Here is a 13,228-nt window from a genome sequence, read left to right on the forward strand (position 1 = left end):
ACGGAGAAAAACCATTTACATTACTGACAACTACAGAAAGAGGTAAACACCTCTGGTATACCTGTAGCTGTCTGTAAACTTTCCTTTTGTATAGAGAGTATCCTCAAAACTATTTAATCCTCCCTCTGATTTGAAATCCCTCCACCCACCCCCAACTTTCTCCCTTATATATGTTGATGCTATTGTTTGATCCAAGTTCAGCTGGATAAGATCCAGTTGAAGGGCACTAATGTATTGTACATTGAGTTTCTTGTTTGTGACACTAAACTTGTAATGCGGGGATAGCAATTTGATAGGAAACACTTTATATTTCCTTGTAGAAAATAGTGTCAAAGGTATACATATATTCTTTTTTTTTTCTCCCACTTTCATGCATGTGTTACATGTTACTAATGATATTTTCCTTGTTGAATTTTTTTAATCTAATATTTTATTCCATGTTTTTTAAATGGATAATGGGGTAAATGTTTATATTGCATTGCAATTGAGTTTAAGAATATATGGACTAACCCAATGGCATGAGTTTCCTTTTTGCCTAAATTTTGCAAGACTTATACATATGAAATATTATGATTGAAATCTATGGAATTTTTTTAATTAATTAAGGTAATATTGTAGATTTTGTAATTCTCTGCTCCTTGTTATTTAGAGTAAATATTAAGTGGATGTTTATGATGAGCAATAGTGCCTCTTCCAAAAATTGTGAAATTCATGGCCATGGGTCGGGGTTTTGGTGTTAGGGCGGGGCTCTATAGATCATATATTGAAAATGCATTAATTCTTTAATAATGTTCTCTGGTCCTGGGGTTCATGACAGTTTGTAAAGATTTTCATCAAAACCATATCCAGTAGTACACCCCCTTGTACAATTTACTATTTGATGCATCTTATTCCTTTCCACTTAACATATTGATTAGAATTGCTATTTTCCCATCAGATACTTAATGATGCCATTTTTCCATGGTAGGTAGCTTACCTGGTTGTGATTTTTCCATTCCTGATCATGCTGACATTACTTGTACGAGCCTTGACCATGGAGGGGAACATGACGGGTATTAAATTTTATGTTGCCCCCAAGTGGGAGAAGCTTCAGGAACCCAGTGTTTGGGGCGATGCAGCAGTGCAGGTCTTCTTCAGTCTGTCTGTCTGCATGGGAGGACTTACTACTCTCTCTAGTTACAATAAATTCCATAATAATATTTACAGGTCAGTTATAATTACACAAAATTTGCATAAGATTTATGTTTATTTTACATAAGTAATAAAGCAGCAAAACAGAATTCAAGTTAAATTGAAATCAAGATACAAGTAAAGGCTATTTGTATAGGCTGTCATTTGGATTAAGTTAATTAAAATGGTTTTCATTTAGCTCACAGTTATTTGAATGAATTTTTGTTAAAATGGTTTTTTTTTCTTTTATTTTACAGTGATGCAATATTGGTGTGTTTGGGTGATACACTTATGAGTATGTTAGCAGGTTTTTCTGTGTTCGCCATGATGGGTGTCCTTAGCAACGAATTAGACACGGATATAGAAAAGGTCATTACTTCAGGTATAACCAAGCTTTTCTTCCCTAATTATAATTATAAATATTTAAATAATTAACTTGTATACAGAAAAAGAATTGAAAAAAAAATGTCTTTGTTTTCTGGCCAAAAAAAAAAATACAATCCAAGGAATGTACTTGTAGTAATGTGTAATTCTTTCTCTTTCAGGAATAGGGCTAACCTTTATAGTCAATCCTGCTGCCATGTCCTACTTTCCTATAGCTCCTCTGTGGTCCGTCTTATTCTTCCTAATGATCATTATGCTTGGTCTAAGTACCCAGTTTGTTCAGATTGAGACCATAATCACCGCCATAATGGACGAAAACTTATCTGTCTTCCGTGGAAAGAGAATCGTTGTTTTGTTTTTAGTGTGTTCTGTTCTTTTCCTTCTTGGATTACCTCTTTCCACACAGGTGAGTGGTTGAAATTCTTTGAAATGGTGATTTTAATATTGTTGAGGAGTCATTTTGAACCAAAATTTGAAATTAAATTTACTGTCTAGAAGAAGAGAATGATGTATTTGTTCAGATTACAGAGTTGGGAAAAATATCGAAGATGGTATGCCAAAATAAATAGAAAGAGATTTTACATATTAGTGATTTATTTACTAGAAAATGAACAGTTTTAATAACAAAGTGTTGTTTATTCTGTAAAAATTGACTGACTCCAGTGGTTATGTTTTAGGGTGGAATCTATGTATTGACTTTGATTGATGAGTATGCAGCAGGCTTTGCCACCATGGTGAATGGTGTGTTTATGTGTATTGCCATTGGCTGGATTTATGGAGTGCGACAGTTCTGTACAGACATAAAGCGTATGATTGGTCAGTCTGTAGGATACTGGTGGAAGGCTCTCTGGTGCGTCATCTCTCCTATCATTATCACAGTAAGTGTATATATGTTGGAGTGTGTCCATTTGAAATAGAATCAATTGAATGATCTCTTGGATAAAACTATCAAATTTTAAGTGATAGAGAAATAGGCTTATAATCATTGTGAATTTATACATTTCAGTTCATCATCATTTTCTCTTGCATTGGATACAAGTCTCTGTCAGAGAAGTACAATTCAGACAGTTATCCCCCTTGGTCTGAGGTTCTGGGGTTCTTCATTACAAGCATTCCTGTGTTAGCCATTCCTCTGTGGATCATCTGTAAACTGGCACTCAGTGAAGGGGGACTAGTCAAGGTAAAAAATTATTTTTATTGGAAGTGGCCCATAGTCTAAGCTGACTATTCTTGAAGAGCAATTTTAAAAGGTTTTAGAACTATACATTCTAAAGCATTGATATTTCCATGCCAACATTATAGGGCTGTATATTGAGCAAAAAAATTCGATACGATACAATATTTTACAAATTACACTTGAAATTCAAACTTTTAACGACTGTGAAATCAATATGTTAAAAGAAAGTTGCCTATGTATTTTGTAATATTTATCTTACATGTGCTATCTCTTTAATGATTATATCATTATTGATCAATTTTGATTCATAACAGTGAAAATATAACCTTTGGTGATTGAAATTCCTAACTTTTTCACAAAGCTATAAGAAAATCTTCCTGTCCGATACATATTGGAAGTTATTTGTTCAATACAATTCATTCTTAAATATCGATGCGTATCGATATATTGATACAGCCCTAGCCAACATTCAGTTCTACATATATGTTGTAAAGTATTTCTTTTATCTAGGAGAATGCTCTCTTTCAAGACAAATATTATCATAAGGAAAAAATAGAATTTTAAAGGATGTGAGATTCTCCACATTTTGTTATGTCTTGCAGAGACTAAAGAAACTGTGCCAGGCAGAGTCCAGCTGGGGTCCAGCTCTGGAGAGGAATTGGAAGAATGTGGAGTATTATCCAGCTGTAAACACCAATACCCTGGCAGTGGATGTGGAACACTCCCCTCTCCACACAGTCACAGGTAAGAATGTGGAGTTTTATCTGGCTGTAAACACCAATACTCTGGCAGTGGATGTGGAAAACCCCCTCTCTACACAGTCACAGGTAAGAATGTGATGTTTTATCTGGCTGTAAACACCAATACTCTGGCAGTGGATGTAGAAAACTCTCCTCTCCACAAGTCACAGGTAAGAATGTGGAGTATTATCTGGCTGTAAACACCAATACCCTGGGAGTGGATGTTGAAAACCCCCCTCTCCACACAGTCACAGGTAAGAATTTGGAGTTTTTAGGTCACCTGAGTCACTCAGGTGACCTATTGCTATCTGTTTTTGTCCGTCGTCGTCCGTCGGTCGTAAACTTTTGAACATTTTCAGCTTCTTCTCTTGAACCACTGAACCAATTTCAACCAATTTTGGCATATAGCATCAATGGGTGAAAGAGTACAAAAATTGTGAATTTCATGGTCCCTGCCCCCCTGGGGCCTGAGGGGTGGGGCTAAAACCATCAAAATAAGTGCTATCTTTAAAAATCTTCTTCTTTACTCCTGGACATCAAGCAGTCAAACTGTTGGCATGATTGTAATAAGCATTGAGCCCTCTACCAAAATTGTGAAATTCATGGCCCCAGGGTCAGGGGTTCTGGTGCTAGAGCGGGGCTAGATAGATCATATAGTGAAAGTGCATTATTTCTTTGAAAATCTTCTTCTCTACTCCTGGGTATTATTGAAACAAAATAAATACATAGTTATGATAAGCAAGGGTGACTCTACCAAAATTGTGAAATTCATAGCCCCAGGGTCAGGGGTTCTGGGCTAGGGCGGGGCTATATAGATCCTATAGTGAAGGTGAATTATTTCTTTGAAAATCTTCTTCTCTGCCCCTGGGTATTATTTAAACAAATTAAATACATAGTTATGATAAGCAAGAGTGACTCTACCAAAATTGTGAAATTCATAGCCCCAGGGTCAGGGGTTCTGGTGCTAGAGTGGGGCTATATAGATCATATATGAAAGTGCATTATTTCTTTGGAAATATTCTTTTCTGCTTCTGGGTATTATTTAAACAAATTAAATACATAGTTATGATAAGCAAGAGTGACTCTTCCAGAATTGTGAAATTCTTGCCCCAGGGTCAGGGGTTCTGGTGCTAGGGTGGAGCTATATAGATCATATAGTGAAAGTGCATTATTTCTTTGAAAATCTTCTTCTCTACTCCTGGGTATTATTTAAACAAATTAAATACATAGTTATGATAAGCAAGGATGCCTCTTCCAAAATTGTGAAATTCATGGCCCAGTAATCAGAGGTTCTGGTGTTAAGATGGGGCTATATAGATCCTATAGTGAAGGTGAATTATTTCTTTGAAAATCTTCTTCTCTGCCCCTGGGTATTATTTAAACAAATTAAATACATAGTTATGATAAGCAAGAGTGACTCTACCAAAATTGTGAAATTCATAGCCCCAGGCTCAAGGGTTTTGGTGAAAAAAAAAGGGGGGGGGGCACTGTTGATTATATAGTGAAAAAGCAAAATTTCTTTGAAAATATTCTTTTCTGTTCCTGGTTAAAAAGCAAAGAAGCTAAGTGTATAGTTATGCTGAGCAAGAGTGCTTCTTCCAGAGTAGTGAATTGCATGACCCCTGGGTCAGATGTGCTGGTGTAAGGGTGGGGCTCTTGATAATATAGTGAAAATGCATTAATTCTATTAAATAGTCCTGTCTACTCTTAGTGTTAAGCAGATAAACAAAGTGATTACTTATGATGAGCAAACTTCTGGTCCCAGGGTGAGAGGATCTGGTGTTTCTTGCTTGGGGGGGGGGGGGGGGGTGCTCTATTGATAATATAGTGAATCTGTAATAAAAATGCATTATTTGTTTTAAAATCTTCTCTGCACCTGGGCATATCAGAGGCAAAAAGAGTAAAAGTTTTAATAAGGAAGAGTATTTTTACCAGATTTTTGAACACCTGGACCATATGGTCAAGTGCTCTGGTCCTGGCCAGGGCTCTATTAATTTGTATTCTACTGAGAGGAGTTATTCCCCTTTGCCATTTACTTTAATTTGATAATTAATCACTGTAAGTAATGTACTTGAAAGGTTAATGGAATAAGAGAATTATGCAAGAATGTTTATTGTATAATACATAAGGACTTTCATAGTTTTAATGATCAGATATACTTGTAAGTAATAGATAAATAAAATGAGACAAAAATAACTTGTCTTTTTAAATGTTAATCAAAGACCAAGAGAAGCCAATGTAAGAGATTTTAACAAGGAATTAAAATAGTACAGAAGCACTGACAGTTTACTATTTAATATACTGTATGGTGATAGTGATAAATGGGGAACAGATTAGAATCTAATTTATGAACTGTTAATGAATACTAGACTAATTATTTTGTTGATCCTGATCACCCTATTTTTCTTGCTTTTGGGCAACAAAGCTTCACCTTTCAGTTCATTTTATACTCTATGGATCCTCTAAATTGTTGTATTATACTCAGGTGACCGTTAAGGCCCTTGGGCCTCTTGTATCTGGCTGTAAACATCAATACCCTGGCAGTGGATGTGGAAAACCCCCCTCTCTACACAGTCACAGTTAAGAATGTGGAGTATTATCTGGCTGTAAACACTAATACCCTGGCAGTGGATATGGGAAACTCCCTTCTCTACACAGTCACAGGTAAGAATGTGGAGTTTTATCTGGCTGTAAACACCAATATCCTGGCAGTGGATATAGAAAAAAACCCTCTCCATACAGTCACAGGTAAAAGAATGAGTGCATATTTTAAAACATTGAAAGACTATACATATACTGGTAGAAGTATTTTTAGCTCACCTGAGCTGAAAGCTCAAGTGAGCTTTTCTGATCACCCGTTGTCTGTCGTCCGTCCGTATGTCTGTTCGTCTGTAAACTTTTCACATTTTCAACTTCTTCTCAAGAACCACTAAGCCAATTTTAACCAAACTTGGTACAAAGTATCCTTGAGTGAAGGGGAGTGTAAATTGTTAAAATAAAGGGCCAGGTCCCCATATAAGGGGAGATAACAGGGATAGACATTAACTTTCATATTCACTTGCCTTTCGGGCAAGTGATCTCAAACTTTGACTTGTCCGAATGCAAAACTTGGTTGCCCAAAATTAGGAAAGAAGAAAATTATGCTAAGAAAAAAATGTGATCAAAAAACACTAATAATATGCGTTTGTAATTAAATGTATACCACTGTCCTTGTCAATTTAACCTCTTAACACACACTGCCATGCAGCAATAATCCTCCGTTTCCTTTTAATAAAAATCACATTTTTAAAAATTATTTTCGGTAGGATCTTTTTGTGAATTGTAATTTTCAGAGATATCTGTGAAGCAACGCTAAAAGAAGATAGTTGCTACGAAATGTATATTTGATCAGGATATATCATATGTTACTTATTTGTAAGTGAATAAATAATCTAAATAAGTACGAAGTAGGTAACAAAGTTGTTGGAGGTTCTAGCGTATTTTACCAGGAAAGAAAACAGAAAACTGAACCCGATTTTTAAATGAATGGTATAATCTAGAAACGCTATTAAGGAATTCCAAATGATGTCAGTCAGGTACCTGGCGGAAATCAAATGTTCAATTTATTGTCTATTTACAAATTAATGAAAACTAAATGATATAAACATTTGTATGAAAAAAAAAAATCACTTGCCCGATCGGACAAGTACTTGCCGGAACTGAGAATTTACTTGTCCCGGGCAATCGGACAACGTCGATCCCTGGATAATCAAGAAAAGAGAAAAATAGGGTGGGGTCATTAAAAAATCTTCTTCTCAAGAACCACTGGGCCAGAAAAGCTGAAACTTATATGGAAGCATCCTGGGGTAGTGTAGATTATAAATTTTTAAAATCATGACCCCGGGGGGTAGGGCAGGGCCACAATAGGGAATCCAAGTTTTACATTGAAATATATAAGAAAAATCTTCTTCTCAAGAACCACTGGGCCAGAAAAGCTGAATCTTATGTGGAAGAATCCGGGGGTAGTGTAGAATCTAAATTGTTCAAATCATGACCCCCGGGGGTAGGGTGGGGCCACAATAGGGAATCCAAGTTTTACATTGAAATATATAGGAAAAATCTTTAAAAATCTTCTTCTCAAGAACCACTGAGCCAGAAAAGCTGAATTTTATATGGAAGCATCCTGGGGTAGTGTAGATTATAAATTGTTCAAATCATGATCCCCGGGGGTAGGGCGGGGCCACAATAGGGAATCCAAGTTTTACATTGAAATATATAAGAAAATTTTTTTCAAATCTTCTCAAGAACCACTGGGCCAGAAAAGCTGAAACTTATATGGAAGCATCCTGGTAGTGTAGATTATAAATTTTTAAAATCATGACCCCCGGGGGTAGGGCGGGGCCACAATAGGTATATTAAAAGGGGGAAATCTGGTAAAGAACAGCATGGCCAAAGTTACTCAGGTGAGCGATGTGGCCCATGGGCCTCTTGTTTCTGCATGGTTTTAACGCTATTTACACGGTCACAAATTTTCCAAGGAAATTTGCCGCAGGGCATCTTAAGTATATTTAAGGCATAAAGTGGCAATCTAAGAAATCCGTGTAATTTTCTACCTGTGGATTAAATAGAAATTGTAAATCCACAGAATTATGACTCCCATGGAAAAAAGTATGTTTACAGTAGTAGAATTACAACTTTTATCATGAATAAATGCTTCTAAAAATGTGTACTGTAAGCTTGGATATTTACATGACTTGTATTTTTATTTGCAAAATCAGTTGCAAAAATTGTATGGAACTTTATAATTCAACAGCACTGGCTTCATGTTTAACTAGTGCTGCTAAAAGAAATTTAAAAGACATTGGCTTTTAGAGGGGCTCAGTGTAAATTATTCTTGTGTATAAATTCTGACATTTACAGTATGCTGTTCATTTGAAATGGGAGCCTTATAGTTTATTATTACAACATTTGTTGTGCAAGAGAAAAGGAAGAGACTAGTAATAGTTGCCATAACAAATTAATCATTACCAGTTCTAACTGCAGTTTAATACATTGTTATGTGCCTTTGAACTGTATGAAATCCTGCTTTTTCAGACCATGTAGATTTTACCACAGTTGGTGTGAAAGTTCCAAGTCTTTCCTCCCAAGCTAGTTTGCTGCCCAAGTCCCTCTCCCCCAAGAAACCCAGAGACATGAGAGAAAGGGCCATACTAAATCACGCTTACAGCAATCCTCAGTGTCATCAATCTATTGGTAAGCATGTACTAGATAATAAATAACATGTGCTGCTGAATACTTTACAGCATAGGATAAATACAGTCAAACATTGTTTGTAAAAACTTCAATATATCTGAGAGTTCGAGATTGTGAGCTTAAAATACATAAAGAAAATTCTAACTCCTTTTGACATGTCCATGGTATTCAATTGAGATAACAATGTTCGAGATACAAAAGTTCAACTGTACATAGTTATCACAATTTTTTTTTTCAGTAGGTTCAACTGTACATAGTTATCATAAAAAGAAAAAATTTTCAACAGCTATAGTGTATCTCTTAAGAAAGGCATACAAATTCTTTTGGTTCTTTGGGATTTCTGTGACAATTTATACTGTTGACACTTAATTTTTCTCTGTTAATTTTAAAAATATATCAAGTTGACTTTTAATAACAATTAACCTGAACATTATGAAGCTGCTTACATCATTTAGATAGATTTTTGTCTGGTTATTGATCCTATAAGGTAAACAGATTTATCAGGGTTTTATTTTACATGTCCAGTATCAATAGAAAAGGCAGTAGCCTGTGGTCCCAATGAGCCACTGTATGAAGACACAGATGTGTTGATTGTACAGAAGTGTTCTAAGAGGTTCATTGAGATGAAGGATGTAGCAACTCAAACAGAACCCATCATCAAGAAGCCTCCATCTACCTCCATTTCCTCTGTAAGTCATCTTTTCTGTATTGTTCTCAATAGGCAGAAAAGGTTCTCTGATGATCTAGCTTTTCAAAATCAAGTAACAGTTACTGTACAGTAATAATTTAATATCTGCATGTGCATCTTTATAAAAAAAAATGTTTACTTCTGTTCACTATATTGCTGAGAAATTTTTGTCGTATGTTAAATTTTCCCATAGTCATACTGCTACACTTAAATTGTATTAGCCCATTTTTCTTTTTTTTCATCTTTTTAGAGTGTTATCCAAAACAAGCCAGAATCCATTAATAAAACACCTCCATCTTGTTCAACTGTTTCTAATGTTGCTAATTCCACTGATCCAACAGTTCCAAGTTGTTCCACAAGTCCACAAATTCCAAGTTGTTCAACAGACCCTTCAGACTTGAGCTGTTCCACAGATCAAACAAATATGCATTGTTCCACTGAACAGATTGACTTGAGTTGTTCCTCAGATCAAACCATCTCAAACAATTCATTGGTCTCGAATGGTTCCAATTTCCAAATGGATTTGAATCACTCCATTGAATCAGCAATCTCATGTCCATACATTGACCCTTCTGATTCGGCATGGTCCACTGTTCAAGCAATCCCAATTTGTTCCATGGACCAGAAAGTTTTGGCTCCTTGCAGTGACAATAGTAGTGTATCCAGCAATAGCCCAGCAGTTCTGCAAGTTGAGGTGACCAAATTTTGATGTTTTATTTGTTTCTGATGTCGGATCATATGATCAAGCTATCCAGTGATGGGGATCTTGCTATCCAGTGATGGGGATCTAGCTATTCAATGATGGGGTCTAGTTATCCATTATCCGGTGATTATGATATAGCTATCCAGTGATGGGGATCTAATTATCCAGTGATTGAGATTTAGCTATCCAGTGATTGGGATCTAGCTATCCAGTGATTGAGATTTAGCTGTCCAGTGATTATGATCTAGCTATCGAGTGATTGGATCTAGTTCTCCAGTGATTGGGATATAGCTATCCAGTGATTGGATTTTTAACGTATGATTTGTCAAATAGTGCTTCAGTCTTCCAAGTTAGCTTTGCATGTTCATAAACCTTTGTGCATAGATAATCTTTGTTATGATAGAAGATGCAAAGGATATTAGTATTGATTATGTTGCTATTGTTTATATTATATATACATGATTGTTGGATTTCTTGGTTGTAAAATGTGCATAAGAATTAATGGATTATACTTTTGTTGATATTCATAAAAAATGTATACAATCACTACATATCAGATTAATGTAAATAAAATACACACTTTACCTTTTATTATTGGAGACAAAGTGGGCAGTGTGAATTTAGCAAAAAAGCTTGATCATCTTAGACTTAGGTCTAGTTAGAATAACTGACATTATTTACAACATGATACTGTACCAACTTATATTCGCAATAACTTTTATTCGTGATTCATCAATTTAAAATCCATTTGCAAGGATTAATGTTAGAGACTGCATGAGGAAATATTCAACTTAAAAACACAATTAAATTGGTGATTGGCAGGCAGAAATATTTGCAAATAAAAGAGGTCATGAAACTCGTGGATAATTCACTTACATGCAAATAAAAGTTGGTTTACAGTAAAATTTGTACATTAATCAGGTATTGTTTCCTTTGTGCACTATAGCTATGGCCACTAATTTGTTACAAAATGTTTCGTGCAAAATCTGAAATATGTGATTGTGATTTAATGTCCTGTTTCATGTCATTGTATTTGTATGACAGTGATATTTGAAAAAGCTATGTTACTACCTAAAGAAATTAATTCTGCATTTCAAAATCCCCTTTGAAATGCATTGTAGGTGTTTATTAATCAAGCTTATGGTGATAATTTATTATATTTTATAAACATTATTTTGTTTATTTAATGTGAATCATACTTTTTTGTATGAGCACTATGTTGATGTGTAAAATAAAGTATTTTACAGGATGGTTCCATTCTTTTATGATTTTGGATTTTACTCGCTGAAGGAAGTGAAAGGAAGTCAACACATACCATATATTAAATTAGCTTTTTATAATTAGCTCACATGAGCCAAAAGTTTGTGAGCTTTTTAGGTCACCTGAGTCATTCAGGTGACCTATTGTGATCTGTTTTCATCTGTGTGTGGAGGGGTGGGAAATTATGAATTTCATGGTCCCTGCCCCCACCAAGGTGGTGGGGCCAAAACCATCAAAATAATGCAATTTTCAAGAAAAAATCTACACACCTGGACGTCAAGCAGTCAATCTGTTGTCATGATTACATTGTATAAAAAACAATGAGTCCTTCATCAAAATTGTGAAATTCAAAGCCCCAAGGCCTGAGATTCCGGCATTAGGGTGGGGCTCTGTTGATCACATAGTGAAATTGCACAAATTCTTTAAAAAGTGTTGGAATCTTTCCTCCCCCTATATATTTAACAAAGAAACTAAGTGCATGGTTATGAGCAGTGGTGCCTCTTCTAAAATCATGGCTCCTGGGTCAGGGTTCTGATGTAATAGGAGGGTAGCTCTACTGATTATATAGTGATAATGCATTATTTCTTTAAATGCATAAATTTCTTTAAATGCATTTGTTTATTCTTTGCTCCTGGTATTTGGTAGATATACTACATGCATGGTTATGATGAACAAGGCTGCTTTTTCCAAAATTGTGAAAATCATGGCCCCTGGTTCAGAGGTTCATGTGTTGGGTGGGGCTCTATTGATTAACAAAATTGCATTTTTTTTTTGAAAATCCTTTTTGCTCCTGTGTATTTAGAGTACAAACTAAGTGCATGGTTATCATGAGCAGGGGTGCCTCTTCCAAAATTTAATGGACCCTGGGTTCAGGGGTTCTGATGGTTGGGCAATATCTAATATATGCTGAAAATGATTATTTCTTTTAATATACTCTTCTGCTCTTGGGTATAAAGCAATCAAGCTAAATGCATAGTTATGATGAGCAAGGGTTCCTCTTTCAAAATTATAAATTCATATATATTATTAAGATAATGAAGAATTTGTGAAAAGTTGGTGGCATCTTTCAAAAATTCTTCTCAAGAACCACTAGGCCAGAAAAGATTAATCATATATGAATGTTTAGAAAGTATATATTTATGTTTGTTCCAATTGTGGCCCCAGGGGTAGGGCGGGGCAACAATATTGGATCAAATTCTTTCATGATAATATAAAGGGAAAAATCTTTAAAAGCAAGCATCCTCAGGTAGTGCAGATTCAAATTATGGGCCCGGGGGTTAGGGCCACAATAGTAGATCAAATTATACTTTTGAATATTGATAAATATCAGAAAAATCTGCTGAATCATGATTAGTAATGTTATTATTCAAGCATTCTCGGGTAATGCTGAATCGAGTACATTTAATCATTGCCCCCAGGGGTAGACAGGGCCCGCCACAATATAGGATACACATTTTACATTGGATTATATACCCCCCAAAATCTTCCCCAAAACAGCACGGCCATGTGATGCAGTATTAATTATGCTGCAAGCATTCTCAGATATTGCAGATTCATGTTTGTTCAAACCATTGCCCCTTGGAAAGAAAGGAACCACAATCATGTTCAAAAAGTAGTTAGTTTGTTTAATATATATATATAATTATATGTAGTAGTTTTGAAAATATTTTAGTCAAAGTTGATATTAAGACTTATTTTCTGTCAATACAACAATGAAAAAAATTGTTTTATGTGAATTTGATTAAATTTGAATTTACAAAATCTTCTGCAAAAAAACTCCAATAATTAAAATGGACAAATTGACAGAAAACTATGGAAAACATCTGATCCATTTTATGTAAGCAGGCCTGATGTTGCATCTATAGGGATGCACA

General features: G+C 35.2%; 1 protein-coding gene across 3 annotated transcripts in view; it reads left to right on the forward strand.

The window, feature by feature from the left end:
* Nucleotides 1–11,343, forward strand: part of LOC133191891 (uncharacterized) — a 97,139-nt gene extending 85,796 nt beyond the window's left edge. For 2 of the 3 annotated variants that reach the window (XM_061327634.1, XM_061327637.1), the window contains 10 exons: nucleotides 321–335; nucleotides 968–1,206; nucleotides 1,428–1,552; nucleotides 1,716–1,960; nucleotides 2,232–2,432; nucleotides 2,561–2,734; nucleotides 3,334–3,475; nucleotides 8,545–8,703; nucleotides 9,229–9,392; nucleotides 9,642–11,343. In XM_061327634.1, the coding sequence (XP_061183618.1) occupies nucleotides 321–335; nucleotides 968–1,206; nucleotides 1,428–1,552; nucleotides 1,716–1,960; nucleotides 2,232–2,432; nucleotides 2,561–2,734; nucleotides 3,334–3,475; nucleotides 8,545–8,703; nucleotides 9,229–9,392; nucleotides 9,642–10,100 (1,923 nt within the window). In that variant the 3' untranslated portion in view covers nucleotides 10,101–11,343. The remainder of the gene's footprint in view (nucleotides 1–320; nucleotides 336–967; nucleotides 1,207–1,427; nucleotides 1,553–1,715; nucleotides 1,961–2,231; nucleotides 2,433–2,560; nucleotides 2,735–3,333; nucleotides 3,476–8,544; nucleotides 8,704–9,228; nucleotides 9,393–9,641) is intronic. The other variant, XM_061327635.1, reaches the window with a different exon arrangement.
* Nucleotides 11,344–13,228: the final 1,885 nt, after the last annotated feature.

The sequence above is a fragment of the Saccostrea echinata genome, unplaced genomic scaffold (assembly GCF_033153115.1).
Source record: "Saccostrea echinata isolate AGI-Se365-2 ecotype Australia unplaced genomic scaffold, CSIRO_AGI_Sech_v1 ptg000025l, whole genome shotgun sequence".
Taxonomy (NCBI): domain Eukaryota; kingdom Metazoa; phylum Mollusca; class Bivalvia; order Ostreida; family Ostreidae; genus Saccostrea; species Saccostrea echinata.